This window comes from Octodon degus, unplaced genomic scaffold, assembly GCF_000260255.1.
Source record: "Octodon degus isolate 3935 unplaced genomic scaffold, OctDeg1.0 scaffold00126, whole genome shotgun sequence".
Taxonomy (NCBI): domain Eukaryota; kingdom Metazoa; phylum Chordata; class Mammalia; order Rodentia; family Octodontidae; genus Octodon; species Octodon degus.
Window position 1 is genome coordinate 5174294 of NW_004524702.1, and position 27248 is coordinate 5201541.

The window sequence follows — 27248 nt, forward strand, 5'->3', positions numbered from 1 at the left end:
TTTAAGCATTTCATTTGGAACTTCTGCTTTGCTCCTGTGCACAGTCCCTGCGCTGCTCAGTTTGTGCTCTGTTAGCACATGTCCCATCAGTTGGAAGCTGGTAAACCAATCGTCGAATGTCACATTCCACTTACTGTGGGAGATGGAACAATAAGCCTGTTCACAACATCATTTTGCTGTTACTGTAGGGAATAAGGACTTCATGGCTGGGTTCTAGGAAAATGTCTACACTGAAAGCAAAATTAGGAGCCAGGGAGATGGCTCAGTAGAATAAGCACTTGCCTGGCAAGGACAAGGGCCTGAGTTCAATCCCTGGTTCCGCAAAAAAAGAAAGCAAAATTAAGTGTTTGCATGTACAAGGGCATAAATTTTATGTCCTTTGGGGCGGGGGTGACCAGAAATCAGACTCAGGATCTGATGCTTGCCAGGCAGATACTATGCCATTGAGCTAAATCCCTGAGCCTTATGCCATATTTTGATTGATCACTTTTCTGTAAGTCTTTTGCATTCCTGTGATCACCATGAGAAATCCCTGTTCAGTACAGCAGACCTGTGAGTGCTTTCAGTTCAGCTATTAATGTGTCATTATGAATGTATTTTTAAATGTGGCTCTTGGTGCATACAGAAAGTTTTACTTGCATTCAAGCCTTTCACAGCATATTGTAGCATTGTCTGTTACTGTTTCTAACACTAATTGACAGTGCTGCCTTCTGTCCCAGACATTTCTCCTTTGCCAAGATCCTCACGCTATTTCTGGACCTAGTTCTAACATTGGATCCTCCATTTGGTTACATGGCCATTTTGTAACATTTCAACTGGTAAAATATGTACTTACATTGTTGGGTTTTTTGTCACCTGAGCCAAGGTGTGCCTGTGTCAGTCAGTTCTTTGACAGTATTTTTAACCCCCTACCAGGTATTGAGCTCAGCACCTTGTGTTTGCCAGGCAGGTGCTTATGCCACTGAGCTATTTCCTCAGCAGTCAGTCAATTCTTGGAGCTCTTTCGCTGTCACAGGAACTTTTGGCTCACATGGCCAATGTCAAAGTCATTACCATCATCACACACCATCATCACATACCTACACCACTCTTCCTGTATGAAAGCATGTATTTCACCATCAGGGATCGTCTTTATATCCTTGAATGAGTGATCTCATGATTCACTTTGACCTTCTCTAAAATTTGCAGATATGGTTTTTTGTGTTCCACTGTACTGAATTGGACTACTTGTACCAGAAAAGTTAAAAAAACATATATTTTATGAAAAAACAAATCATGGAGTGGTGTGGGTCCATTGACCCCTCTGTGATGCTAGGGTAAGCATACACAAAAAAGCCAGAGTGTAAAGGCCTGTCTAAATGCTGAGACATACAATTTGCTGCCATAACTAATGCTAAAGTATAAATTTACAGTAGAAAAGTAAGGGAGGAGCCGCTGAACCCAGGCTTATACCCTGAGGGCTTGTGACAGACAGGCTTCATCCCTTTGTTCCTGTGGGAACGTGGAGAATGGTCTTCTGACAAGAAGATGCTCCCAGGATTAAGTTGGCCATCTTCACACCTTCACCGAGATCAACAGCTCCCCCTAGGGGCCATCAAGGTCATCACTGTCACTGGATTTAGGCGCCAAAGGTCCCAGACCAGTGCAGACTTTGCGTGCCACTTTAACATTTTAGGAATAAGTACTTATTTCTAAAATAGAGCCTGGTGTACTGAGTCTGTCCTTGGCATTTTTTCATTCAGCAACACAGGCTGCTTCAGACACTTCAGCCCGTACCTCATTCCCGAGTCTTCCCTGCCACAGACCCAGAGGAGTGGCCTGCCTCCTGTTTTCTCTCCAGGAGTAACTGCCCCTGCCTCTGTGCCTTGGGTAGCTCTCCCCGGGCCTGGCTGCAGAGTGACACGGGGCCCTCGAGTTCTCCTCTTCCTCGTGACCCTGAAAGTGAGCCCCTGGGCTCTGGTTGGAAGTGCTGGTTGTCAGCAATGAGTGACATCATCTCAGAGTGGTTGAGAGATGGGTGTGCAGCAGAGACTGAGACAGGGCCTCAGCCTGTGGGGGCTTCGGCCCCTGCTCTCTCCCCAGGGCTGCATTTGGTCCTTTTCCCAAATACCTGGGCCTCCTTAGGTGAGCATCAGCATTCTTCTGAAACCTCTCTCCGAGCTCAGTTGATTTTTGTCTGTTTGTTTAAATGGTGCTAGGGATGGAGCCCAGGGGCTTGTGCATCCTGGGCCTACTGAGCTGCCCCACCTTCAGAGCTAGGTTGTAGTATGAGATGCGTCCAAGAAGCCGGCCAGCACCTTTGCTTCAAGTCACTGCCTCCTGCCTCTGGTGAAGTGTCGCATCTTACAGCCTGCTTGCTGAGAAAGTTGAGCTATATCAGCAAAGAGGAGGGTTGCAAAGTAGCTAATGGAAATGGAGGTGTCCATTTCCCTGTTAGGTTTCTTTTCCTTCCTGCTTCCCTCCCGGGTAGCACCCCCACTCACGAGCAGGTTCCCCACCTCCCATCCTCTCGGGTGTGGTGGCACAGCTCATTGAAGATGTGTTTGCTTAGTACCCTATCAAGCCTGCCGGCCAAATAGCTCAGCAGATTAAAGCACCTACAAGCAGGCGTAGGGGTCAGGGGTTTAATCCCCAGGCCTGCCTTGCCAGCCCCGCCCCCGGGGCACACTGATCCACAAATGAAACTGGGCATGGTGGTGCGTGCCTATGATCCCAGCACTTGGGAGACTGTAAACAGGAGAATCACTACAAGTCCAATCTAGTAGTGAGACCCTGAACACCCTGTAGACTCGTCCCTAAAATACAGAAAAAAAGGGGGGAAAAAAAAAAGTCCCAGCCTGAGCTGAGAAAATGTAAGGAAAAGCTGGTAGCTGCCTGGATCATTCTGGCCTTCATCTTTGGACTCTGTCCACCCCCAGTGCATGCCCCTTGAATCCTGTGCAGTGGCTAGCAGAATGGTGGGACCCAGGGAAAGCTGGGCGTCATAGCTGCTTACGTTTGTGAAGTGCTTAATCAACTGTTATAGGAGAAAAGTGCCTCCTGCAGATGACCTTGGGCCTGCTTCCCCACTGGTTCCCCTCTTGTTCCCTCAGCATTTGGGAATAACCTCAGTTTTCAAAGCAGTGAGGTAGAACAAACTCAGGGTGTGAGGAGTGATAAGTGCCTGAGATACTCCGTCCTTTCAATGACAGGTCAGCTGCTGGAGGACATGGGTGATTACTGTTCACCTGCCTGTAGCCTTCAGGATTACAGGATTCTGGAGAATAACGTGCAATCCCAACTACTTAGGAGGCTGAGGTAGGGGATCGCAAGTTCAAGGATGGCCTGGCTAACTTAGCAAGACTCTATCTTAAACTTTAAAAATAGAAAGAGCCAAGGCTGTGGATCAGTGGTAGAACACCTCTGAGTTCAATCCCCAGCCCTGGCAAAAGATTTTGGAGAATGCGTACAAAAAAGTATATTTGACTCACTGATGGTACTAAGCAACTGATAGCTACTGCTGCTGCTATTTCCAGATACCCAAACAGTTAGGTCCATAGACCCTCTTTCATCCTGAGAGGAAAAAGAAGCCCATAAGTGTCCCAGTGATGAAATCATCTCGGTCGTCTCTTAGCCACGGATGTAGCTCAGTGGTAGATCTTGCCTACCATATGCAAGGCCCTGGGTTAGCTTCTCCCACCCCACAAGCATACCCTGCCAAATATCAAAACATAACCTGAGAAGTCCTTTCTCCCCACGAGTTAGACTTCTTCTCCGACCCCAGTGCCTTCCTGGTGACCAGGGGTGAGTCATGCCCTGACGGGGCTGCAGCAGCTGAAGCAGCAAACGAGTTTTCCAGGACATGTTCCATCCTCCACTGACAGTGACATTACAGAACTCCCCAAGGCTTCTCCCACCTCACCCAGGGGGCACCAGGCCTGTGAAGCCAGGTGCTTTGCAGATAAACTGTCTTAGTTTGGTACCTGTAGAGGCTGAGCCCCAGATGGGTACATTCGGTATCATGGGAGTTTCCAAAGAGCCGAGGACAAACATGAGCCTGCTTTGTTCCTTTGCTCCACCCAGAACCATCCTGAGAGCGCTCAGAGGTTACACTCTTCCCTCCTCTAATTTTTGGTTTTCCGATTTCTTATGCCAAAAGGCTTCACCCCAAAAACTGCCTGGGTGTGCGCCAGTTTGCCGAAACGATGATGTGTGCCGTGCTGTACGATGCGGCCAACAGCTTCATCCACCAGCACTTTGTGGAGGTGTCCATGTCGGAGGAGTTTCTGGCTCTGCCCGCGGGAGACGTGCTGGAGCTCGTGTCTCGGGATGAGCTGAACGTGAAATCAGAGGAGCAGGTCAGTGTGCACACTGACCAGAGCAGTGGCAGCAGCGCGTGCTCCCCATCATTGTTTGCTGTCGAGTTTTGTTTTGTTTTTTTTTGGTGGAACCTGGGACTGAACTCAGGCCCTTGCCAGTCAAACGCTTTTTCTTCTGAGCTGTCTCCCAGGCCCCTGCTGTTGAGTTTTAAGCAAGGTTAGGCTCATGGTATATGTGCAGCTATTATGTGTAGTGAGGTTTAGTATATGTGTTGGTCATGAAAACATTTTGTAGCCTAGATACTCTGTGTATGAACTCCACCTCATGGAACTCAACCCAAACACCTTGTTATATTTTTGGGTTATTTCTGCTATCTCTCCTGTTAGAAATAACATTGCTATGAATTGCAGATAGTGAGAGTAGACAGCTTCTGAAGGAAGTTTTTTCTAAAGAAGAGCAGAACCTGGGCCAGTCACTGAAGGGAGCATGAAGTCCGAAGGGCTTTTGATTCAGGTGAGGGACATGCAGCGTACTACCAATGAGACCTTCCAGGAGAGAGGGGAGAATTAGCTGTGGAAGAGACAGGCAGCAAGTTGGGTACACTGGATAGGAGCCCAAGCCATCCGTACCTGCGCAGCAGGGAGGAGAGCTGGGTGTTTATGCGAGGTGACGAGATGCTGGGTTCTCACTGATGCGCTCTTCCAAGTTGCTGTTATCTTCTCAGCGTGGAGTGAGTGCGGCAGAGATAAGTGAGTATGAGCGGTCCTTGGGCAGAGGCAATGGGCAGTGCTAGGGAGACAGGCTGGGTGGGTAGCAGATTGGTAATCATAGACACAAAGACCCGCTCTGTGGTGTTCTTCCCACCACGCAGTGGTGCAGGTGCAGAGCAGGAGCAAGCAGAACTTAAAGAGGACCTCATCAGCTTAGAGCTCCTTCTCCAGGTGCATGTCAGTGAGGATACCAGGAGCTTGGTGTGGGAACCCAGGGCTCCCCTATGACAGTCCATGTTGGCAGAGCGATGAGGACCAGGGCCAAATGTGGGGAGCTGAGAAAGAGGTGGCGGTCAGTGTTAGAGACAAGCAAGAGGCAATTCCTGATCTGGACAGTTGGAGGGACAGCTCTTGGGGAAGCCAGTTATCGTCCTGGAGGAGGAAGCTATCAGCAGGTGAGCTTGGGGCAAGCCTGGGACCCTCTGAAGACAGAGAAGACAGGTCTTGGCTAAAGCGAGAGCAGGTGTGGGAACCAGAGAGGAGCAGAGGCCCAGCTGTTGCCCAGAGCCCATCGGTTGTCTTAGAGGTGTTGTGCAGGCTGTCTTAGGTGGATGGCAAGGAGGTGTTACTTGGAGCAAGGCTGGTGAGGGCTGAGAGTGCAGGCTGAGAAGCGTGGCCTGGCCCTGCAGGCCCTGGGAACACTGCTGCTCCTGGGTCTCTGCCACTTGAGAAATCATGGCCTTTGGTTAACCAGGCCACTTAGAGCACTTGAGACCACGTGGTGGCCTGCGTGATGCTGGGCTTCAGCAGGAGTCCTCTGCTCCAGGAAGCAAGCAGTGGGGTATTGGCCCCAACTAGCTGATTTCCTTAATGACAGAATAGTCCTAACTCTGAGTATCAGTGATGAATAGAAAAGAGGACCCTGAGCCCTGCAGCAGAGAGCTTAAATAAAGGAAAGAGCCTCCTCCCTCACCCCAAGACTACACACCTGTCCGGTCCTTTACTACTTAACATGACCCAGGCAGTGCACATTGCTTCAGTAATGTAGCTGTGAACGGGGCAGTAGGGACAAATCTTGAAGGCTAGCACCACAAGAATGTGGATCACGAGCCAGACCTTAGAAGAAGGAAGGGAGCAGGTTTAGATGCAAATGCCAGGAAGGATACCTAGAGGGGGGCGACAGTGGAAGCCCAGGAAGAGAGCCTGGCTGGAATTGAGGGCTTCGAGGGACTGCTGTAGAGCCCCCTGGAAGGGAGCGAAAGCAGTGCGTGTTGGAGGAGAGATTGCGGGGCCCAGCAAGGAGCTGGGGCTGTGGGGCGGGAGAGTGGCTTCCAGTGGTGCGAGCTGCTGCCCCAGCACTTCTTCCTCATGCCAGGTCTTTGAAGCCGCCTTGGCCTGGGTTCGATACGACCGGGAGCAGAGGGGGCCTTGCCTGCCTGAGCTGCTGTCCAACATCCGCCTGCCTCTCTGCCGGCCCCAGTTCCTGTCTGACCGAGTGCAGCAGGATGACCTGGTACGCTGCTGCCACAAGTGCAGGTGAGTGGGGTGGACACTGCTGAAGGCCTAGGCCACTAGCTCCGGATTGGTAGCGGTCAGCCTCATTCATGGCACACAGATCAGGGACCTTCTCCCCAGAATGGGAGAGGAAGTGGGAAGAGCCCAGTCTTCCAGCAGGGACAGAGAGTGGTGCAGTGTAGGGGCGCTGAGGTTGAAGGGCCCTCTCTCCACTGAGTGAAGGGGGATGTTCAACCAGCTTCAACATGGAGCTGCCTGCGGTAGACAAACAGCTGTCCTTCCTACATGCCCTGTCTCCACTGACCAAACAGAACTTTTTGCAGCTGCTTGACCCCTCAGTAAATACTAAGTCAGGGCCCCAGGAAGCAATCAGTGGTGACATGGCATAGGACAGCACCAACCCCACTCAGAGGATGATGGCCGTCCTGGTAGGAGCCCTGTGCTCAGGTTAAAGCAGTAGAGAATGCCCAGCCTCCAAACTGCTTGTCACGTGCACAGTGGTGAAAATTCTGTCTCCTTTGCCTGTGGTTTCTGCACACATCCAGTACTCCCTTCCTTTCTTACCCCTCGTCAGGATCACTGCCAGTGCAGTGTGCAAGAGTGTGTCAAGAGCCTGTCGCAGTGTGGCCTGCAGTCCCAAGGGTGCACTTGGCAAGGAGTAGCTTTCTGACGTCTTAGAGAAATAGCAGGGGCCAGAGCTCAGAGGCTGGCTGTACAGGGAGACAGGGAAGGGAGGAGGTGAGAGGTGATGGCGGCAGGGCGTACACCCCGTGTCGGGTGTGGGGAAGCTTAGGTCCGAGTGATGACAGGAGCCCAGGTGCTGAGGCCCCTGCCCACCACTGGCACAAGGGCCCCGCGCATCCTGCTGCTCCACTTTCAAGTATGTCTCAGCTATACCTGACATAATCTTTCCAAGTGCTTCTCCTGCCAGGTTTTCCTTGCCATGGGGGGGCATAGGAGCCTGGCTCAGAAGTGCACATGTGGACGGAGAGGAGAGGGCCTCCACTCCCATCCTCGCATCCTCCATGTTTTTCCAGGGACCTGGTGGATGAAGCAAAAGATTATCACCTCATGCCCGAGCGGCGGCCGCACCTCCCGGCCTTCAGAACTCGGCCTCGATGCTGCACGTCCATCGCTGGGCTGATCTACGCCGTGGGGGGTCTCAACTCAGCAGGTATCTTGCACCCCTTAAATGGAGCCCTGGCTGGAGGACCTTGGGGATTTGGGGTTTTGTTTTGAGATAGGGTCTCACCATGTAGCCGAGGTTGGCCTAAAATTCAAGGTGATCTCCTATCTCGGCCTCCTGAGTGCTGGGGTTACAGGTGTGCACCATCACGCCCAGCCTGGTCTAGAACGTCTTGGATACAGAAACACTCAGCCCCACCTGGGCCTTCTGAGTCCTCTGCCTCATTCTGTACCTCCCTCATCCCAAGCCCTCTCGATTTGATGTCATTGTTCTACAGTTAGACCCTGCCACATAGTTCCACCATTACACCGGAGCATAAGTGCTCAGGAGGCCTCGCCTCCATACCATACAGCGAGGAAACTGAAGCCCAGAGACATCCCCTGTGTTCACACATTGCTTTGGGCAGAGCAAGGACTTGAACTTGGGTTCCTGCAGCCGCACTCTTCCCGACATCACATTAGCCATTGCAGTTACTCAGCCCGAGACAGGGTTCAATCAGAACCCCAGTTCTGTGCTGAGGGCTTCACAGTCCACGCACTGTTGGTGGCTCTGGTGTCTTGCAGTCAGGTTTTCAGAAGCACCCCACGGCCACGCCTCCTGGTGGTCTTGGTGGGCAGCCCTGCGCAGTCCTGTTCCGTGGAAGCTTGGCGAGAGGTGGGCAGTGGGGAAGGGTTAGAAATACTCCTCCTTGCTGCTCTGCCTGCGGTCTACTGAGTATATTCTAGAATCATGCCGATCGTTGAATCTTGCTGGCAGCTCTGCTGCAAATGTCATAAATGAAATAGAATGGGGACACAAAGCCCTGTGGCTGGGTCCCTCAGTAGTAAGCAAGGTGGCACTGGGGTGCATGCTGTTCCCTTTGGGCATGCCTCCTGAGTGGGGCTGGGTGAGGTGCCTGATTGTGGGGTGAAACTACCCTGTCAGAAGAGTAAACACCTCCCATCTGATCCTGACTTCCCTTGAAGGAAACCAGAATTCCATCATGGGCCTTCTGCCCTGAACCATCTGGGGAAGAGCTCAGAGCACCAAGTCAGTTGTTCCGGGTACTCCTTGCCCACTAGCTGTGATCTAAACAAACGGTCTCATTTGTTTTAATTTGAGTAGCACATTTTTATGCAGGTGATTCCCTGAATGTGGTGGAAGTGTTCGACCCCATCGCCAACCGCTGGGCAAAGTGCCATCCCATGACGACGGCGCGCAGCCGGGTGGGCGTGGCCGTGGTGAACGGGCTGCTCTATGCCATTGGGGGCTACGACGGCCAGCGGCGGCTGAGCACAGTGGAGGCCTACAACCCAGAGACAGACACATGGACCCGAGTAGGCAGCATGAACAGCAAGAGAAGGTATCCTAGAGCCATGCACAAGTCGGGCACATGCACAGCACCGGGGAGAGCATGCTCGCCAAGAAGGGAACATAGCAAAGTCATACGTGAGCCTCTGCTGGGGAAGGTCCTGTGGCTAGGCCAGCCACTGCCTGACGGGAATTAGCCTCAACCTAAGAGGCTGCCCTGTCCTTTAGGCAGCTTGGGGAGACGAGCCTCGAGCCAGTGGGAGCTGCCCTGTGATGCGCATCATGGAGGATTTGAGGGGGGAGAGAAGCTGAGCTCGAACATCTTGAAGGTGTCAGGGAAGAGGGGGATGAAAGAAACCTGAAGAATGAGGGGGATTTAACGTCTCTAGTGGTAAAAGGAAACGCAAGGTGGCTCTCAGGTCCAGCCCTGACTCAGTGAGACCATCTCCGAGTAAGAAATAGAACAGCCCGGGGAGGTAGCTCAGCACGAAGGCCCTGGGTGCAGGCCCCAGAGCAGTTTGAAGACTGCTGGACCTGCTGCTCTTCAGGGACCCTTGAGCCTTATGGTACTGAGGTCTCAGTGTCTGGCCACAGTCCCTAGGTCCCTGCCTGTGAGGTCCCATAACTGGGAAGGGCAGGAGGAGATCCAGCGTCAGCAGAGCTCAGGGGAAAGTCCTTTGCCACAGAAGTGTAAAGGACCCTGACACATATAGACACATATACTCTGCATGCAGCAGCATGAGCGTGTGGCCATGAGCCGGAAGAGGTCTGCCCCCGTAGCAAGGGGTCCACATCCCCAGAGGCTCCACGTAGGTCCCTTTGGTGACAGCCACCTATGCCAAAGCTCCCAGGGGTGCCCTCCTCCCAGGGGTGCCCTTGTGGGTCTTCCTACCCCTCCCTACCTGTCTCCTTGTGTCTAGCGGGCTGCTGCCTTGCGGCTGTCTGGCCCCAAGCTCCAGCCCACCCACTCGGGGCTTTCCTTGCTCTGCACACTCACCCAACTCCTTCAGCACTGTGTGCCTCTTCATCCATTCTCATAGTGCTGTGCAGCACCTGGATCATGGCTGTGTTTTTATGTTTGTTTTGAGCCTGGGTCTAGACTGGTACCGTAGCTCTGAGGTCTCTCCAAAGCCCCACCTTAGCCTTCCCTAAAAGGGTGTGAACTGTTCGGTGCACCTGTCACATCCCGTGGGCCTGGCTTAAGACAGGCCCCTCCCCACCACTTTCTGGCTGGCTAGAGGGTCTCAGAAAGGTACGCTCTGTGGAGCTGCTGGTTGGCTGTGTGGACATGAAAGTGCAGTCACCCTGGTGCACTTGCGTTTCCTGTTTTTGAGACAGCCAGCATCAGATTTGCAACAGGGAGTCCAGCAGCAGGCATCAATGTGTGATTCCTGCTAAGGCTTTGTTGAGAACAGAGGATCACATGATTACCCCAGGCCCCTAGGGCTTTGATCAGGAGGGGTAGGGGCACTGGGCCGCTGCCACCTGCCACCCAGACGCAGCTATCCCTTCCTCACAGGGTGCAGTGAGATAGCCAACATGGAGCACCTCACACATTTAGCAAGTGCAGCTTCACCCAGTGTGACTTGCTGATGGCCATGTAGGCAGTGAAAACACCTCTGCTGACCTACACAGTGACCTGAGGGGGAAGAGCGAGGGCCAGCAGCAGGCAGCCAGGGGCACCGCAGATGTCACTGTCGAGGTCACATTGGCAGAGTTGAGGTCTTCCAGGGGACCCCCGCTTGTTAAGGGGTGGCAGCTCCCTGGCCCCCCATAGGACCAGAACATAGGTGCTGCAGGGTAGCAGTGTGAGTGTGTGGCATGTGTGTGGCACTGAAAATCCCGCAAGTGGATGATGTGATCAGTACTGTCACACAGCAGCCGCTGTGGGAGTGTGGGCTCAAGAGAGAGTCCTGCTGAGGGGCTTGGAGAGCAGGAGGGGAGAGAATTCGACCTGGGCCTTGAAGGTAAAATAGACCCTTGGAGCAGGGATATAGGCTGGGAGTTAGCTCGGACCGAGTGGCAGGGGTAAGAGGAGCCAGTTTCTTGGGTCGCCTCCATGGCATACTGTAGTCCTGTTCCTGAGATTTTAGTCTTTTTTGGGGAGGAGTTAGTGGACCAGCTGGTCTCACGGAGGGCAGCCCCGGAAGTTAGAAGTCCATCTGGGACGACAGTTGTGTCTCTTGCAGTGCCATGGGAACCGTCGTGCTGGATGGGCAGATCTACGTCTGCGGGGGCTACGATGGCAGCTCCTCCCTCAACTCTGTGGAGACCTACTCGCCTGAGACGGACAAGTAAGGACTCAGCTTCTGGGGACCAAGCTCATGCCAAGCATGGCCAGATTAGAGCTGCAGGGTCTTGGGAGGCTAGAGAATGTCTTACTTCCTTGTATCTGTGGTACTTTGTATATACGTGATAACAGGTATTGATTAATCCTGGGTTAAATGAATGGATAATTAAATACATTTTAAGAACAAATATCTATGCCAGGTGTGGTGGTGCATGCCTATAACCCCAACACTTGGGAGACTGAAGCAGGATGGTCACCAGGCATTCAAGACCAGCCTAAGCTACATTGTCTCAAAAACCAAACCAAAAAAAATTAATAATAATAAAAAGCCTACGTAGGAACTTGGGAAGATTTGTTTAAAGGTCTATGCCTGTTACATGAATGAGCCCATTTTGATAGAAATACAGATAAAAGGGGTTAAGACGCAGATGAACAGCATGTTCCAAGTCAGTATGAACTGACTCGGAAAGAAACGTGGGAAATGTTAGCATCTGCCCCGCCTGCATCCTCGGCTTCCCACAGAGCGCACTAACCTTGCAGAGGCCCCAGGAAGCTGAGCTTAGCCTTGTGTTGTAAATGACAGTCATCACCATGATGTGGGATGGTTTTTATAGAACACCTATTTTGAAAAACCCTGACAAGGTTATCCTGAATTTTTCATTTTACCTTTTTATCTTTGCCTGATTAACAAAATATAAGAAGCAGAGTTGAATAGGTTCCTCAAGATGCTTTTCAGCCAATACTCGGTTAATCTTCACAGGACACAGTGAGGAGTAGCAAGCTCAGTGTTGGGCTGTCTGGATAGCACCCTGGATGTCGAGGCGGTAGTGCCGGGTGGTCACCCTACTCTGGTGACTCAATCCCTGAGTTCTAGGCCCAGGGTTGGCGGGAGTCCTCTTCCCCTGGCAAGGGCACAGGGGCAGAGTGGCGGGGCTGTATTTGAGGTGAGACTCATCATGGAGACAGCAGGGAGAGGGCCTCAGAATGGAGCTAGGGTCTGGTGGGCCTGAGCACAGTGTGGAGGAAGCAGCAGCAGGTAGCTGCATGGTACAGGGACTCCTGAGAGGACCAGGTCCTCCGCTGCGTGGGCCAGGGCAACAGTGGCCGGACAGACAGCCCCACCGTAAGCAGGTGGTGTGTGGTCTGGGACAAGGTCCGAGCTGGCAGTTGTAGTGGGGACAAGATGATGGGGCAAACCATCTGGGGCTTGGGACCATAAGAATATTGAGAGTGAGGGAGAAGCAGCCAGGTGACAAGACCAGGAAGTGCGGGCTGAATGAGCATGGAGGAGAGTGGCCGTGTTGGGCAGGGGCCAGCTCTGAGTGCCCGCGGAGCAGGGCAAAGGAGATGGGTCGTGGCAGGAGAGGTAGGGGTGTGGTCCAGGGTACAAGGGCCTCAGCACAGCTTACCAAGCCCTGCCCTACTGTCTTGAGGACGAGGACACTGTCACACCCCCTCCTGTGTTTACTTTTCCCCAAAGGTGGACGGTGGTGACCCCAATGAGTGCGAACCGCAGCGCCGCGGGTGTCACAATCTTTGAGGGCAGGATCTACGTGTCAGGTGGCCATGACGGCCTGCAGATCTTCAGCAGCGTGAGTGTGGGTGAAGGGCGCCTCTCCGTCCGGGCATGGGCAGGCTGCACGCTTGTCCTCTGCAGTTGCTAGCTTCAGAAGAGGCAGGGTATCCTGCCTGCTCCTGCCCACCCCACTCCGCTGCCCCAAAATCCCTGTCCCCTCTAAGCTTGAGAGTCAATTTACACACACTTGTGTTCTTCTGGACATTGTTTTTTCATATCATGGTTTGTTTGTTGAATAGGCAATTTGTTTCTGTAAGGTTTTCTTTTTTAGTCTCTCTCTCTCTCTCTTTTTTTTTTTTTTTTGGTGGTACCTGGATTGAACTCAGGACCCTGCGCTTGCCAGGCAAGTGCTTATTCTACTGAGCTATCTCTGGCCCTCTTTTTTAATCTTGAGACAGTCTCACTGTGGAGCCCAGACTAGCATTGAACTCACAGTGATCCTTCTGCCTCAGCCTCCAAGTGCTGAGATTACAGGCGTACATCTGGCTGAAATTGCATTTTTAGATTTGTTTTGCTCTTTATTTATTTAGGGGCCATGTAGTAGTGGCTCGAAGCACTCTGGCCTGTCCTGGGAGACCGGGCTCTAGCCCACCTCTGCCATTCCCTAGCAGTGTCTGCTTGGCAACCCCCTCCCCTCATCTGTTTTCTTGGGTGTACACAGGAGTCACCTTTGGTGACCACTCTCTGCCCCAGTGCCAGAGCTGAGCACACATGGGCAAGAGCACCCTACCCCAGGCCTTCACCCCAGGGTTCCTGTGGTCTGGCATCTGTAGCTCCATGCCACACCCCACAGGGTCACTCTGGGGCCCAGTTGTGACTGTCTCTCCCTTCCCTGCTGCAGGTAGAGCACTACAACCACCACACAGCCACCTGGCACCCGGCCGCCGGCCTGCTCAACAAGCGCTGCCGGCATGGTGCTGCCTCCCTGGGCAGCAAGATGTTCGTGTGCGGGGGTTACGATGGCTCTGGCTTCCTGAGCATTGCCGAGGTGTACAGCTCTGTGGCGGACCAGTGGTGCCTCATCGTGCCCATGCACACGCGCCGCAGCCGTGTCTCCCTCGTGGCCAGCTGCGGGCGCCTCTATGCGGTGGGTGGCTACGATGGACAGTCGAATCTGAGCTCTGTGGAGATGTACGACCCTGAGACAGACCGCTGGACATTCATGGCCCCCATGGCATGCCATGAGGGAGGGGTTGGCGTGGGCTGCATCCCTCTCCTAACCATCTAAGGCCAAGGGTGGGATGCAGTGGGTCGGGATCGGGTACAAACCTAGGCGCTTCTGTCTGGGGCCAAGCTCTCCCTGGAGCAGCGGGGGGCCAGAAGATGGGGTGAAATGCGAGCTCATCAGAGGGACGGCTCCTCCAGGTGCTACGACTTCCTCCCTGTGCCGCCCTTGTGATCTGAGGCCCGGCCTGGGACAGAAATCCCTCAGGGCTCACAGCCAGGGACAGGGAACTGCTTTGCCGGTCCACGCAGAGCCACGCACGCTCCAGCCACTGCACACCAGGAGCCACCAGTCTGCAGCCATCCTGCCACAGGGAGGTCACAGGGCCTAGCGTGTGGGATATCATGGGGTGCAGCAGGAGACAAAGGGTGCACCCCACATGTTCTTCCTGCCCATGCTGGTGTGGCCGCTGCAGCAGCAACTCCCATCATGTGGCACTAAAAGAAGGTTCTGGCCTTGCCTCTGGGTAAGCAGAGAAGACTCTGGTCTTCCCTTGTCAAATTTTGAGATTTCAGTAAGGTCTTTCCATCTTGTCCAGAAGAAACAGAAGGGAAAAAGATACTTGAAAGAAACTGAAGAAATAAACTGGAAAGAAAAATATTTTAGAGTGAATTTTTTTTTCCAGGCAGAAAACAGAGGACACTAAAGACAAATACCTGTTTCAGTGGAAAAGCCATCAGACACAGAATGGTGGCATCCACTTCTGCACCCAGATCCCAGGGCTCTGAGGCCTCTTGAAACAGTTGGGGTTCCCTCCGGGCCCCCAAGCCTGGTCCCGCAGCAAGGTGCTCTCAGTTTGTCTCCACCCCCATCAGAGGACGTTCTTAGCATAGGCTGGGCGAGCCACCAGAGTTACTGCCGCTGTCGCAAGTGGGAGCTCCAGCTGCCCCACGACCCGCAGCACATGCACAGCCCCCACTTTCCTCTCCATTCCTTCCTTGTGGGACCAACAGGAAGCAGCATGTCCGGCCAGCCTCGCTCTTCCCATCTGTCCCTCCTGGATCCTGCTCCTAGGCACAGCGCTCCTTGTCATCCCTCCCACAGCCTGGGGAGGCTGCCCCTGCCTGGCCCCCACCCACTGCTCCTCCGTCCACTCGCCAATTCCAGGGGCCTGACATCCCCCCAGCCCTTGGCCACCCGACCAGCAAGATGGACCTTTACTTCTAAGCAAATCTAGCTTTAAGGTCTGAAGAACTTAAGGATGAAAGAATGCTTTGCTGCTGCAAAGAACAGAGTTTCTATTTCTTCCTCTAATCTTGGCAAATGACCTCATGAAGAGACTCCACATGCCTTCCTCCTCCCCAGTGGGACCTTCGTGTCACACTGCAGGAGCCAAGGAGGAGGACACTTTATTACCATTGCACTGGGCAGTGGAGCTGTCCTTCAACTGTTGCCAAAACCTGCTTTTATAAATTCTTCTGGTAGAGACTCGGAGAGGACGTAGTTCTTTTTTGCCCAAGACTGGGCCAAAGGGCCCCCTCGCTGCCTGGTTGGCTTCATGCCTTTCTGCCTGCCTGCAGGCTGGGAGCCTGTTTGGAAAGGCACAGGGTGACACCGCCTCCCCTTCCGTCCAGAACCACCAGGCTCGCCAGTGTGCTCGAGCCCACGGGCAAGCACTTGCTGCGGAGCTCAAGGGAAGGGCCTTTGTTACTTGCAGCTTAGGAGCTGGGCCTCTTCCAAGCACTTGAAAAGGATGCTTTTAAGCCTCTGCAACCGCCGAGCTTTACCCGACTCACCCTCAGTTTCCCTGCAGCAATAGGCTCAGAGGTGGAGGACTTGCTTCCTGTTGAGACGTCAGCAGCGGTCATCCTCGCTGGGAGCCACTTGCCTCGCAACTCTGAGGTAGCGCCGGGCTGCCTGGATTGACAGCAGCACCTGAGCAAGCAGGCCTTGCGGGTCCTCGGCGGCACTGACCCTCTCACCGCAGGGATGGTGGAATGCTTTTCCTTGTGCCGCTCCTGTGGTGGCCTCCCTGGGCCCTCCCACGGGAGAGGCCTCCTGCACCTGAGGTCAGCATTTCCAAGGACAAAGCCGGAGCTTTGATCTGCGCTCTGAGCACAGTTTCCCAAACCCTGTGTTTGAAACCACCCTGGCCGGCTCCTGGACAGTTGTGCGCAGCAACTGGCGGGGCTTCATTATGGGGCCCCAGGCAGGAGGTGGCACAGTGTCCGAGGACATTGTGTGTGTGGTCTCAGGCACAGCCCAGGTGGCACATGGGACACCGGTGTTCACTGTCCTTGTGGTACACAGCTCTCTCCTGGGATCATCTGAGACCACTGCCAGAGGGAGCTGAAGACCAGGCTCTTGACCCTGAATGTGACGAAGTAGGAACCCCCCACTTATTGTTTCACAGGAAATCCTTTATTTATAGAACGCATGTCATTTGTTTTAAACCAAAGAGAAGGAAATAAAGAAAACACTCCTAATACATTGACCTTCCTGATTTTTTTTTAAACATAGTCTTTTTTTTTTAAATTTTTGTTTATTTTTATTTATTTGAGAGAGAGAGAGAGAGAGAGAGAGAGAGAGAGAGAGAGAGGTGTGTGTGTGTGTGTGTGTGTGTGTGTGTGTGTGTGTGGCCAGCTCAGCCCACCAGGGGGCGGGGCTGGCTGGCATGTGGTGCTGGGGGATTGAACTGCGGTCCCTGATGCCTTGCCAAGCTTGTTCTAAGTAGGTGCTTTAGACCACTGAGCCATCTCTCCAGCCCTTAAACATAGTCTTAACCATGCAGGCTGGCCTTGAACTCACTTATGTAACCCAGGCTGGCCTCAAACTCACAATGATCCTTTTGCCTCTGCCTGCTGAGGGCTGGGATTAAAGGCATGTACCACCACGCCTGGCCCTCTGATTTATTTAAAAATTAGAAGCGCATCATTTTTACTGTGACTCTGTGAAAAGTATAGTAGTCCTGGTAGCACATTAGGAGGCTGAGGCAGGAGGATCCCATAATTGAAACCACCCCAGGCAATTTAGCAACCTAATGAGACACTGTATGAAAATTTTAAAAGGACTGAACATGTGGCTTAGTGCAAAGGCCCTGGATTCAGTCCCCAGTACCACCCACGTATAAATTCATATATATACAAATACACATGACAAGAAGGAATATTCCTGTGAAAATGTGAAGCCAGATGTCATAATCATAAGCCCAGGAGCTGAGCTATGGCCCAGGGATCCTGAGTCTTAACACCATACCCTGGGATAGGTGAACCTCGGGTCCTGCTTTTGTCATCTAACACACTGCTGGATGTTTCAGGATTGGATATGCCCAGATTCGTGGTGATCCTCCTGTTTTTTGCCACCACGCTGGGACTCACTGGCTGGCTCGGGCTGGGGATGGTGTAGCATGTGGTGCGGGGATGAAACCCTGGCCCCTGTGCTTGCCTCAGCAGGCACTCAGTCCACTGAGCTGTCTTACTGGCCCTGGATCAGAGATTCTCATTGTTCTGTCCTTTTAAATTCCCCACATTGGCTGGTGAGATGGCTCAGTGGTCTAAAGCACCTACTTAGAACAAGCTCGAGGTTCAATCCCCCAGCACCACATGCCAGCCAGCCAGCCCCGCCCCCTGGTGGGATGAGCTGGCCACACACACACATAAATTTTTTTTAAAAAAATAAATAAAAATAAATTCCCCACACAGCACGTACAGTACGTGCCAGACTCTACCCCGTGGCCAGGTTGTGCCAGAGCCAGTTGCCTCCCTCTTATTCCATGCTGGATTTCTGCTTGTTCTCCTGCTGCTGTGTTGAGGCCCCTCAGGTGATCCTGGTCAGCACAGGACATTGTCTTCATTTCTCACTGTACTCGCATAGACCATCTACCTGTGCATACCTGCATGTTACTCCTGCCTGAAAAGTTTTGTCTGTTTCTCCCATGCCTGCCAAAGCTCTATTCTCCACACCTCTCAGCACTGGAGATTGAGCCCAGAGCCTTTGTTCTGAGCTGTTTTCCCAGCCCTTTTTTGTTTTGAGATGGTCTTACTACATCTGAGTTACCCAGGCAATCCTCCTGCCTCAGCCTACCAAGGGCACCACTACACTGGGTGGAAGTTTCATGGCATTTATTTATTGATTGATTGATTGCGGAACCGGGGATTGAACTCAGGTCCCTGAGCTTGCCAGGCAAGCGCTTATTCCACTGAGCCATCTCCCCGGTTTCATGGCTTTTAAAGCCTTGCTGCTCTAGGGTGATCCATGGCCTGGCAGCAGCAGCAGCAGCGGCAGCGGCGGCAGCTCGGTCGCAGAGCTGGGTGGGTGGTCCTGCAGGCTGCTGTGTCAGACCCTGTGTGACCAACCCCAAGCTGCCCAGCCCAGAAAGCTGAGCCTGGTGACCCTCAGAAGACCTACAGGAGCGCAGAGCACCCTCTGAGTAGCTGGGTCAGGCAAGGAGCCATAGGGTGTGGTGTAGAGGAGGGGCGGGCACGCCCTGCCGGCCATTTCCTGCCCTAGGGAAGCAGGTCTGAGGTCTCCTTCCTTTGCCCCAGCTCTGGGTGCCCCCAGGGCTGCAGTGGCGGGGAGCTGGAGTTGGAACCACCTTCCCTGACACTTGGTTTTGTCACCAAAAGCTGTAGATGGTTTGTGCAGCTTGCAGAGCTAAGGGACCATGGGAGAAGTGGCGCACACCGATAAGGGCGCTGTCCTTAGGACAGCCTTCCCCAGGCCCATACTGAAAAGCCCACTTCCTGCAGGAGCTCTGCACCGCAGCCCCTGTGGGAGCTTCCATTCGGTTATTTCCTGGCCGAGACCTTCCGGACTGAGCATGCCAGGTTTGATCTTGGGCCACAGACCCATCAGGGACCTGGGTCAGAGTGTCACTGGAGGCCAGATGTGGGGTGTGAACAGGGCAAGATGCCAAGGACAGAGCTCAGGTTTTGGGGTCAGCTGCAGAGAGGGTCCCAATATGGGATACACTTCGGGTGTCCACAAGGGGGCTCCCTTAAGGCAGAGTCTCAAGGTGGGATTCCCTGCTATACAGGTGGGAGTGAAAAGGTAAAAAGACAGCTGAGAGGCTGAGACGGACCACGCTGGGCTCCCCTGCCTGTCCTGAGTTCCCTGCCATGACTCCTGTCTCCCCACCTTGCTGGTCTACTCTCCCCACGCTCAGCGTCCCCTCCAGTGCTCAATCCACATACTTGGTCATTTACTTCAAAAACGTTTTATTGAGCTCTCTCTCTGGTTCTTGAGGTTTTGGAACATGAAGGGGCATTTGGCTATTGCAGTGACCGGGCAGAGGAGCTCAGGGTCTTGCACAAAAGCAGCCACCCTCAAGGAGACAGTCGCTGCTGGCGGAACTCCTGTGAGTGCGCACTGGCTGGGGACACAGTATGAGGACTGCAGAGACCAGGAAACGGGGCTGGGGATGTTCCTGGAGGAGGTGACTTTCCCCTCTGTGCTTTGCAGGACAAACAGGATTTAGACACCAGGCAGACCAAGTAGAGGGGAGTAGGTGTGCAAAGGTGGGCTTAAGTTTGGGGGGGTCCCTATAAAGGGACCTGGGCAGTGCAGGACCAGGGGTGCTAAGGCCTGGGTCGGACAGAGGCTTCTCTCTTCTGGCCCTAAAAGTTGCTCAGGATGTTGGTGATGGCGTCATACTTGGTCTTCTCATACAGGTTCCTGATAACGGATGGCACTGTGGCCTCAGGGGTCTCGGCCACCTCAGCTGGCTCTGGCTCGGCGACCTCAGCTGGCTCTGGCTCGGCCACCTCAGCTGGCTCTGGCTCAGTGGCCTCAGCTGACTCTGGCTCCAACCTGGAGCCCTGTAGGGCCGAACTGGTTAGGTCCCACCATTGCTTCACGGCCTCCTTCTGGGGCCACTGTCCCCTGTCCCCTCCTCCACTTCCCATTGGGTGCTCTATGGGTGGGGCCTGGGAAGGGGCCAGGGGCTCACCTGGTTCAGAGACTCACAGTCCTGGTCGCAGCTGACAGTCAGGCTCTGCCTCAGCCGCACCTTGGAGAACTGGCCGATGCAGACGCGCTCCTCCTGTGGGCACAGGGACAGGAGCTGGGAGCAGCCACCCATGGCCCCAGCCTAACCTGAGGTGTGAGCTAGAGCCCAGAGCAGAGGGAAGCAAAATACTTTTCTGATTTGGGGAGGAGGATCTTGGAGCTTAAAGTCAGGCTACAGTCCCTGCCCTTTCTATTGGTTGGTCTTCAAGTGTTTGCTTTTGTTTGGTGTGGTTTTCAGGGCTGGGGATGGAGCCAGGGTCTTGGGCTTGCTGGGCAGATGCTAAACTACTAAGCTTACCCTCAGCTGTTTTGTTTTTAGATGGAATCTGGCTACATTACTGAGGCTGGGCTTCAATTGTGATCCTCCTGCCTCAGCCTCCCACATAGCTGGGATTATAGGCATGGGCCACTGTGCCGCATTGATTTTTAAAAAACTGTGATCTCTAGGTGGATTATGGTCACACATTTAGTTTTGTTTTCTTTATACTATAAGAGGTAGCTCCAGGTATTGGGTTGGCCTGCGCTGTCTATATTCTATATAATATATGTTTTTAAAGTGTGTTGCTTTTCTAATAAAAATATTTGATAATTTATAGAAAGAAAAAGCAATAAGGAAAACCTGATTTTGCAAGGGGCTTTCACATTCAAACCCTTAGGAAGGTGGCCGGTAGCAGGCTGGAGGCCTGAGGGGGCCCTGTGCGGCCTCACCGGGAGCTGGGTTAGGGTGCAGGTTACTCACCCCGCCCTCGCGGAAGGCGCAGTTCTCAGGCTGCCGCTGTGTCTCAGGGGTGGAGGTACACACCGTCTCTCTAATCCTGAAGTTCAGCGGGACCCTTCTCGTGGAGTTCTGGAGAAGCAACAGAAGTCCGTGAGCAGGTAGTTCCCTTCACGGACACGCCTGGAGCTGCGGGAGCCATCTGTGGTTCCCGCTGGGGCCGGGGCTCCTTAGGTGCCTCTGCGATGGGAGGTGCTCGGTCCAGAAAGGAGCCAGACTGCAGGCTCGGCCTTCCTGCCTCTGCCCCTCCATGGCCTCCCTGAATCGGGGAGTCCCACCAGAGAAGCAATGGGGCCCGAGGCTGGGGATTCCCAAGGCATAGTGGAACCGGGCCAGTTCCTTCCTGTTCCTGGCAGCAGCTCTCAAATCCAGGGCCTGACAAAAGCTGGATCCCCGTATTTGCCATCCAGGCAGCTGCAGACTAAGGTCACAATCTTGTTTTATCTTCAAGTGGAAAAAAATTTTTTGGTTTGTTTTTGAGATAGGTGAGTTCAGGCTGGCCTTGGACTCACTGTGAAGCCCATCCTAGCCTCAAACTCATGACGCTCCTCCTGCTTCAGCCTCCCAGGTGCTGAGATGACAGGCATGAGCCTCACTGTGAACTGCTGTTATTATTATTTTTGGCAGAACCAGGGATGGAAGTCAGGCTCTTGCACTTGCCATTCTGCTGAGCCATCACCCCAGCCCACTGCGAACTGTTAATAACAGTGGCTAACGTCACCAAGCACTTTGCACCTGTGCCAGGCTCTCTCTTGCCTGTCACCCTCACAGGTACAAGGCTGGCAGCACCTGCTTCCCTGCTGCCCACTTCCGAGCCTGAGCCCCAGACACTCACCAACCTAGAAGACGGGGAGGCTTCCAGCAGCCGGAAGAGGGGCCTCCCCTGCTGCCCATTATTGAAGACCTTCAAGGCCTGGGTAACAATGTCCTTGTATCGCAGCTGGAGCTGGGGCTGGCGCCTGCGCACACAGGACACCCCTGCCAAGAGCACCAGCAGGATGAGTACTTTCCAGGCCCCCACCATGGTGCCCTTTCTGATGGCTGCACTCCCGGCCCTCCTTTTAGATTCTTCTCAGCCCCCTTGCCCAAGGGCTGCTGGTGACATGCGGGCTGATGCCTTCCTGAAAGAGGGCCGCCACTTTCCTGAGCCCGAGAGCAAGTCTGGCCAATATTGCAAAACGCCATTAGCCAAGGAGTTTGGGCAACAGCCCAGGGCCCTGAGCTTAGGCGAGGATGCCTGTGTGTTCCTTCATGCCCTGCTCCCCAAGGCTCTTGCTGTCCGGCTGTTCTGCCCAGAATCTGAGATGTGGACAGTGATGGTTCCACAGCCAAGGCAAGAGAGAATCCATCCCAAGCTGTATGCAGACAGTAATAAGAAAAGAAAAAAAAAAAAAGGAAGCCAAACGTGGCATTGCATGCCTCAATCCCAGCTCTCAGGAGGCTGAAGCAGGCATTCAGCTGAACAACATAGCAAGACGCTGTCTCAAAACAGAACAAAAAATTGGTTGCCAACTTTGAAGTCAAGATCCGACCATCCTGGCCCATCAGTCCCTCTGAGCTGTGCTGCCAGCAGCGCCTCGATACCAGTCGCCGCAGTTGCTCCCTGCAGGGAGGCACGGGGAACCCCAGGAAGCAGCGCAGAAGGGAATACAGGGGCCTCCTTCGCGCTGAAGACTGCCTTTTGCCTGGGCTCGCTCACCCATGAGCATCAGCCCTTCGCTCCTCACCAACCCGGGCTGAGGGGCTCTTGCTCTCCTAAAAGAGATGCAGAGACTGGGGAAGACAGAAGCTGTGCGGGTGGGGGTGACAGACTCCGAACTGGAAGTCAGGAGTGGGGCCCGGGTCGGCGCGGTCCTCTGTAGACCGAATGGGTCCTCAAGGCCCACGTCTCTCTCACCTTGGAATCCTAGAAGCCTGATGCGTAAGGGTGACAGGTGAGAAACAACTCCAGATACAACAGCAGCCAGTGTGGCAGCGCATGCCTGTGATCCTAGCGCGCTGGAGGCTGAGGCAGGAGGGTCCCAGAGTTTGAGGCCAGCCTGGAGTACATAGTGGACCTGCCTCAAATAAACAACAGAAAGCAACTGCTGCAGCAGATGTATGTGTGCTCGTGGAATACGGGCCCTACTTAGAGAACAGAACCATTTTGTACATGGAGGAACACTGACTCCAGGCAGCAGGTCCGTGGGAGCCTGGTGGGGTGTTGCCTGGCCAACTGCGGTCTGCGCTGGCCCCTGAGCCCGGTTTCTCACTCTGGGGCCACAGGGGTGCTTAGGCTAGCACAGCGTGTCTGGGTCTGGGTCCCTCCTGGGATGTGAGTCAAGGAAGGTGGGGTGCACACCTTGGGGCTCTCTGAGCCGCTAACCAGTGGTTCCCAATGGATCCATTCCCCCCACGTTCCCAGGACAGTTGTCAGTGTCTGGAGACATTTCTGTTTGATCCTCATAACATAGAAGGTGCTTCTGGCATCAAATGGGCGAAGGCCAGGAATGTTACTAGATATCCTGCCCACGCGCAGGCCAGCACCTCGGGGCAAAGAACGCTGCAAGCCCCAAACGCACCTGTGCCAAGCGCGAGAAATCCTGCCACAGAGCGGACCATGACGTGAGCATGGAGGACTGGGGAGATCATCCTTTCACCTAATTTGTGTGGCTTCTCTTGGCTCTGGTTCATAGTCACAATGAGGATCGATGAATGTAGGACGCAGCATGCCCAGAGAAGGGGAGGAATGGACCCTGCAGCCTTCACGTCAAAGCCTTGATGTGCAGCGTGTCCAGAGATCTGAGGACAGAAGGCAGCGCAATGAGTCCAAACGCTCTGCGGGAAGCAGAAAAGGCCTTTCATTGGCATTATTTACTCTCTACTTAGGGTTGGCGGACTTCACAGTTATGAGTTCAAGGGATCAAACTCTGCTTGCTCCATAAACATCCCAGACCTTGTCCCTTTCCTGGACCCAGGGCTGGAGCTGTGTGAGACCTGCCTCGCTTCAGGGTCACACAGACCCGGGTTCGAACCCCACCTCTGCCACCTCCCCAGTGCCATAGTTTCTCTGGGCTTCAGCTTTCTAGCCTGCAAAGCAGAACGCAAGCTGACATAGGAAGGGGGCTGTGGGCCAGCACGCGAGGCAGAGGGAGCCACAGGGGTGGCTTTACTGCAGCCATGGCCAAGACCCACCACAAATGTGGACAAGGGGACCTTGTCTGAGATGCAGGTCCTGGGCATTAAGACCACACCCAGCTACAGCGGGTAAGCAGAGGTCTGGGAGTGCACCTGGGGTCAGAGGTGTTCATTTTGCAGCTCTGCCTCCAGAGGAGGGCTGGGGGCTGCAGGGAGGTTCGGGGTACCCAGCAAGAAGTTTCCCTGAGACCCACCCAGGGCAAACTGCCTGGGTCTTGGGGTTGGTATGGCAGCTGAAATGGGCAGCAGCAAGGAGCAGGAAGTGGACCGACCCATGTGGAGGACCACCTGAGCAGCTCTCCTTGAAAGAAGAGCGATTATCTCCATTTTGACTGAGCCTGACCCTATTTCCTCGTACTGTTCTGTATAGAGCTGCCTAGGACTCCTGTTTATCCTTCAGTTGGCCTTAAGTATTGTGTATTAGTCTAGCTGAGGTGCTGGTGACAGTCTTTGAAGGTGGCATGCACATTTCCCTGGTAACCTGTATCTGCTGCTCTTTAATGTGAGCCGGGTTGAGACAGGACAGTAGAGCCAATGCTCCGCAGAACCAGCTGGGATCGAGCCTGGAGACAGAGGCCATGACTTCCTGGGGCTTGAAAGGCTACACCAAAGCTGAAGCACCAGACTGACCAAAACGTTAGATACTATATAATGCAGATTACTCTCTCTGCATATCCTCTCTGCATATCACAGAGGTAAATGTGGGCCACCTACCCAGCTCAGCTCACAGTGATCCCCTACTTCCCACAATTCTCAGTCAACCCTCCTCAAGCCACTCCCCTACTGAATAAAAACCGGGTGAGGCCCTGGGTTGCTCTCTTGGTTCCAGAAAACCATCTTCATGGTTGGACTTAGAGCCTCTTGACTCCCTGATGATTGAAAATATAATTTAGTGTCTTTATTTTCGCCGTGGGTTGCATTGTAAGGGTAGATTGGAATCAACTTGATGGGATTCCAATAACATAACTTTGGGATTATAAGTATTGGCTTCTTGGACCGAGACGAGGTCTTGGAAGTGTCTCCTACAGACCCACACCCAGGGAAAGTCCTCCAGCTTCAGGAGGTAGGAAATCCTCTCAAGCAGTGTTCCCACCTTGCAATTCTGCATTCCCATCGAGTACAGACAGAGCTAGTGTGACAGGTCACGTATGTCTCTTTCCCAGCATCCCTGCAGCTTCCACACCTCTCTGGAGAAGATGGGCGTGTGGCACATGCCTGTAATCCCAGCACTTGGGAGCCTGAGGTGGGGATCACTGTGAGTTTGAGACCAGCTTGGGCTACATCATGAGACCCTGTATTTAAAAAAAAAAAAAAAAAAATGGCAGGACCAAAAAGTTTTCATAAAGGCTGGAGAATTGTGAAGAACACACTCTTCTGTGGTTGAGCTTCCTCTTGCAGAATGTGTGGGCAGAAGGTGGGCACAGGTTTCAGCACCCTTGCCCAAGTGGCCTGTGCCACGTCCGGATGGAGAAAGCTGCAGTGACCACCAGGTCCATGGGGACACGCACCTAAAGTTCCTGAACCAGCGCTGTGTGCACTGTTGCGCCACGACCTGAAGGCACGGGACCTGGTTGCATGCACAAGGCCCGCCAGCAGAGCCCAGCCCCATCCGGCGAGGACCAGGATGTCCCAAAGCTCCACATTTGTCAATCCCAGCAGGTGTGCATGGGGGCCCTCCCTCCCAATGGCCCGAACTTGGGGGCTTGTCCTAGGCAGGACAGGGATACACCCTCTTCTGCTCCCTTTCTAGGCACAGACGCTGCTACAAGAGGGTCCCTTGTCAGCAAATTACGACTGGCCCAGAGCTAAGAAACCTCCCTTTCCATCGTATAGGGTTTAGGGCTGCCAGAGCTTCCCGAACTACAGCAACTCCTCAGCTTTGGCGCCCTCTGCTGGCAAAGAGAGCCCTGCAGTCGGGAAGGGGCCGGATTCCACGCGTGGCACTCAAGCGGCTCTGACACCTGCTTGTCTGCAGACCTAGGCGTTCGAGCCTTTCTAGGGGAGAGAGCATCCAATGCTCTGGAACCCCTGGGGGCCTAGGACCCTCTCAAGAGCGGACCTCCCTTGTTGCCCTGGTGCTGCAGGTCCCCACCTCTTGTTGCTTTCTGTTTGAGACAGGGTCTAGCTATGTAGTTTAGGTTGGTTCTGAACTCATTATGTAGCCCAGTCAGTCTGCACCGTGGTCCTCCCGAATCTGAAATCAAAAGTTTCCTCCCCTCCTTCCCAGCCCTCCCCATCCCTCTCTGCGGGCCCTTCTGTTTGGTGGCTTTGCTTGCACTTCCGAGACACACCAGTACTCATGAACAGGACTCTAGATGACACCAGGGGGCGCCCACCTTCGGCCCCACCTGCACAGATGAGTCTTTTTTTACAATTTTATTTATTTATTTATGGGGGGGCAGCTCAGCCCACCAGGGGGCGGGGCTGGCTGGCATGTGGTGCTGGGGGATTGAACCGCGGTCCCTGTGCTTTGCTAAGCTGGTTCTAAGTAGGTGCTTTAGACCACTGAGCCATCTCACCAGCCCCGCAGGCCCGCACAGATGAGTCTTGCTGTCACTTTGCATCCTGTTCGCTCTAGAGTGAGTTCAAGCCCAGCCTCGATAAAAATGCAAGAGCACATGTCAAATAAAACAAAACAGTTCTTTGAGTTCCACACCCAGCGTGGCCTCTATGCTGACTTATTGTCAGGTGTATGCTCTGTAGTCTGAAAATGGCCTTCCAGGGTGACTTGGATTGCAGTTCCCTGTTTACTGATGAAGGCACATCTTTTCAAGTAATTCTGCCTGTCCCTGTAAGGTTCTGTCCAGGTCAGGTACCTGTGTTTCCATTGTGGTGTCTCTTGAGAATTCAGGAGAATTCTGTACCTCTGGTGGATGGTGATTCTCTCTGGTTATGACTTTACAAATACCTTCTCCTAATTGGGTCTTATCTGTTTTCTTTCTTTCTTCCTTCTCCTCCTCCTCCTCGGGTCTTATTTGTTTTCTTTCCTCCTCCTCCTCCTCCTCCAACGCAGACCCCCTCCTCCTTCTTTGTATATAGTACAGAGTCTACAGGGTCTCACTGCACAGATCAGACTTGTAGTGATTCTCCTGTTTTCAGCCTCCCAAGTGCTGGGATTACAGGCACACACCACCATGCCCAGTCCCAATTGCCATCTCAGCGTGCCCCAGGGGCGGGGTTGGCACAACATGGGGAGGGATTGAACCCTGGCCTCTGCATCTGCCTAAACAGGTGCTTTAATCTGCTGAGCTATCTGGCC

At 53.6% G+C, this 27248-nt stretch overlaps 2 protein-coding genes across 3 annotated transcripts in view; one reads left to right on the plus strand and one right to left on the minus strand.

Annotated features, from left to right (window-relative positions):
- The window catches only part of Klhl18 (kelch like family member 18), a 51465-nt gene extending 34952 nt beyond the window's left edge, over positions 1–16513 (plus strand). Inside the window, exons 4-11 of one of the 2 annotated variants that reach the window (XM_023700656.1) lie at positions 4139–4337; positions 6385–6545; positions 7562–7698; positions 8815–9052; positions 11190–11294; positions 12771–12882; positions 13708–16247; positions 16298–16513. In XM_023700656.1, coding sequence (XP_023556424.1) covers positions 4139–4337; positions 6385–6545; positions 7562–7698; positions 8815–9052; positions 11190–11294; positions 12771–12882; positions 13708–14094 — 1339 coding nt within the window. In that variant the 3' untranslated portion in view covers positions 14095–16247; positions 16298–16513. The remainder of the gene's footprint in view (positions 1–4138; positions 4338–6384; positions 6546–7561; positions 7699–8814; positions 9053–11189; positions 11295–12770; positions 12883–13707; positions 16248–16297) is intronic. The other variant, XM_004640690.2, reaches the window with a different exon arrangement.
- Positions 16514–19230: 2717 nt separating this feature from the next.
- Positions 19231–21921, minus strand: Camp (cathelicidin antimicrobial peptide). The gene is made up of 4 exons (XM_004640784.2): positions 21648–21921; positions 20777–20884; positions 19979–20071; positions 19231–19847 (listed from the first exon to the last, which is right to left on the minus strand). The coding sequence occupies exons 1-4, from the start codon at positions 21834–21836 to the stop codon at positions 19647–19649; spliced, it is 591 nt and encodes a 196-aa protein (XP_004640841.1). The 5' UTR covers positions 21837–21921; the 3' UTR covers positions 19231–19646.
- Positions 21922–27248: the final 5327 nt, after the last annotated feature.

Excerpts from the sequence above, each read along its gene's own strand:
- Camp (XM_004640784.2), bottom strand. The coding sequence starts at position 21,836 with ATGGTGGGGGCCTGGAAAGTACTCATCCTGCTGGTGCTCTTGGCAGGG. Across the intron at positions 20,885-21,647 it reads CCTCCCCGTCTTCTAGGTTG|AACTCCACGAGAAGGGTCCC; the intron begins GTGAGTGTCTGG and ends TTGCTTCTCCAG. Across the intron at positions 19,848-19,978 it reads ACTGTGAGTCTCTGAACCAG|GGCTCCAGGTTGGAGCCAGA; the intron begins GTGAGCCCCTGG and ends TCGGCCCTACAG.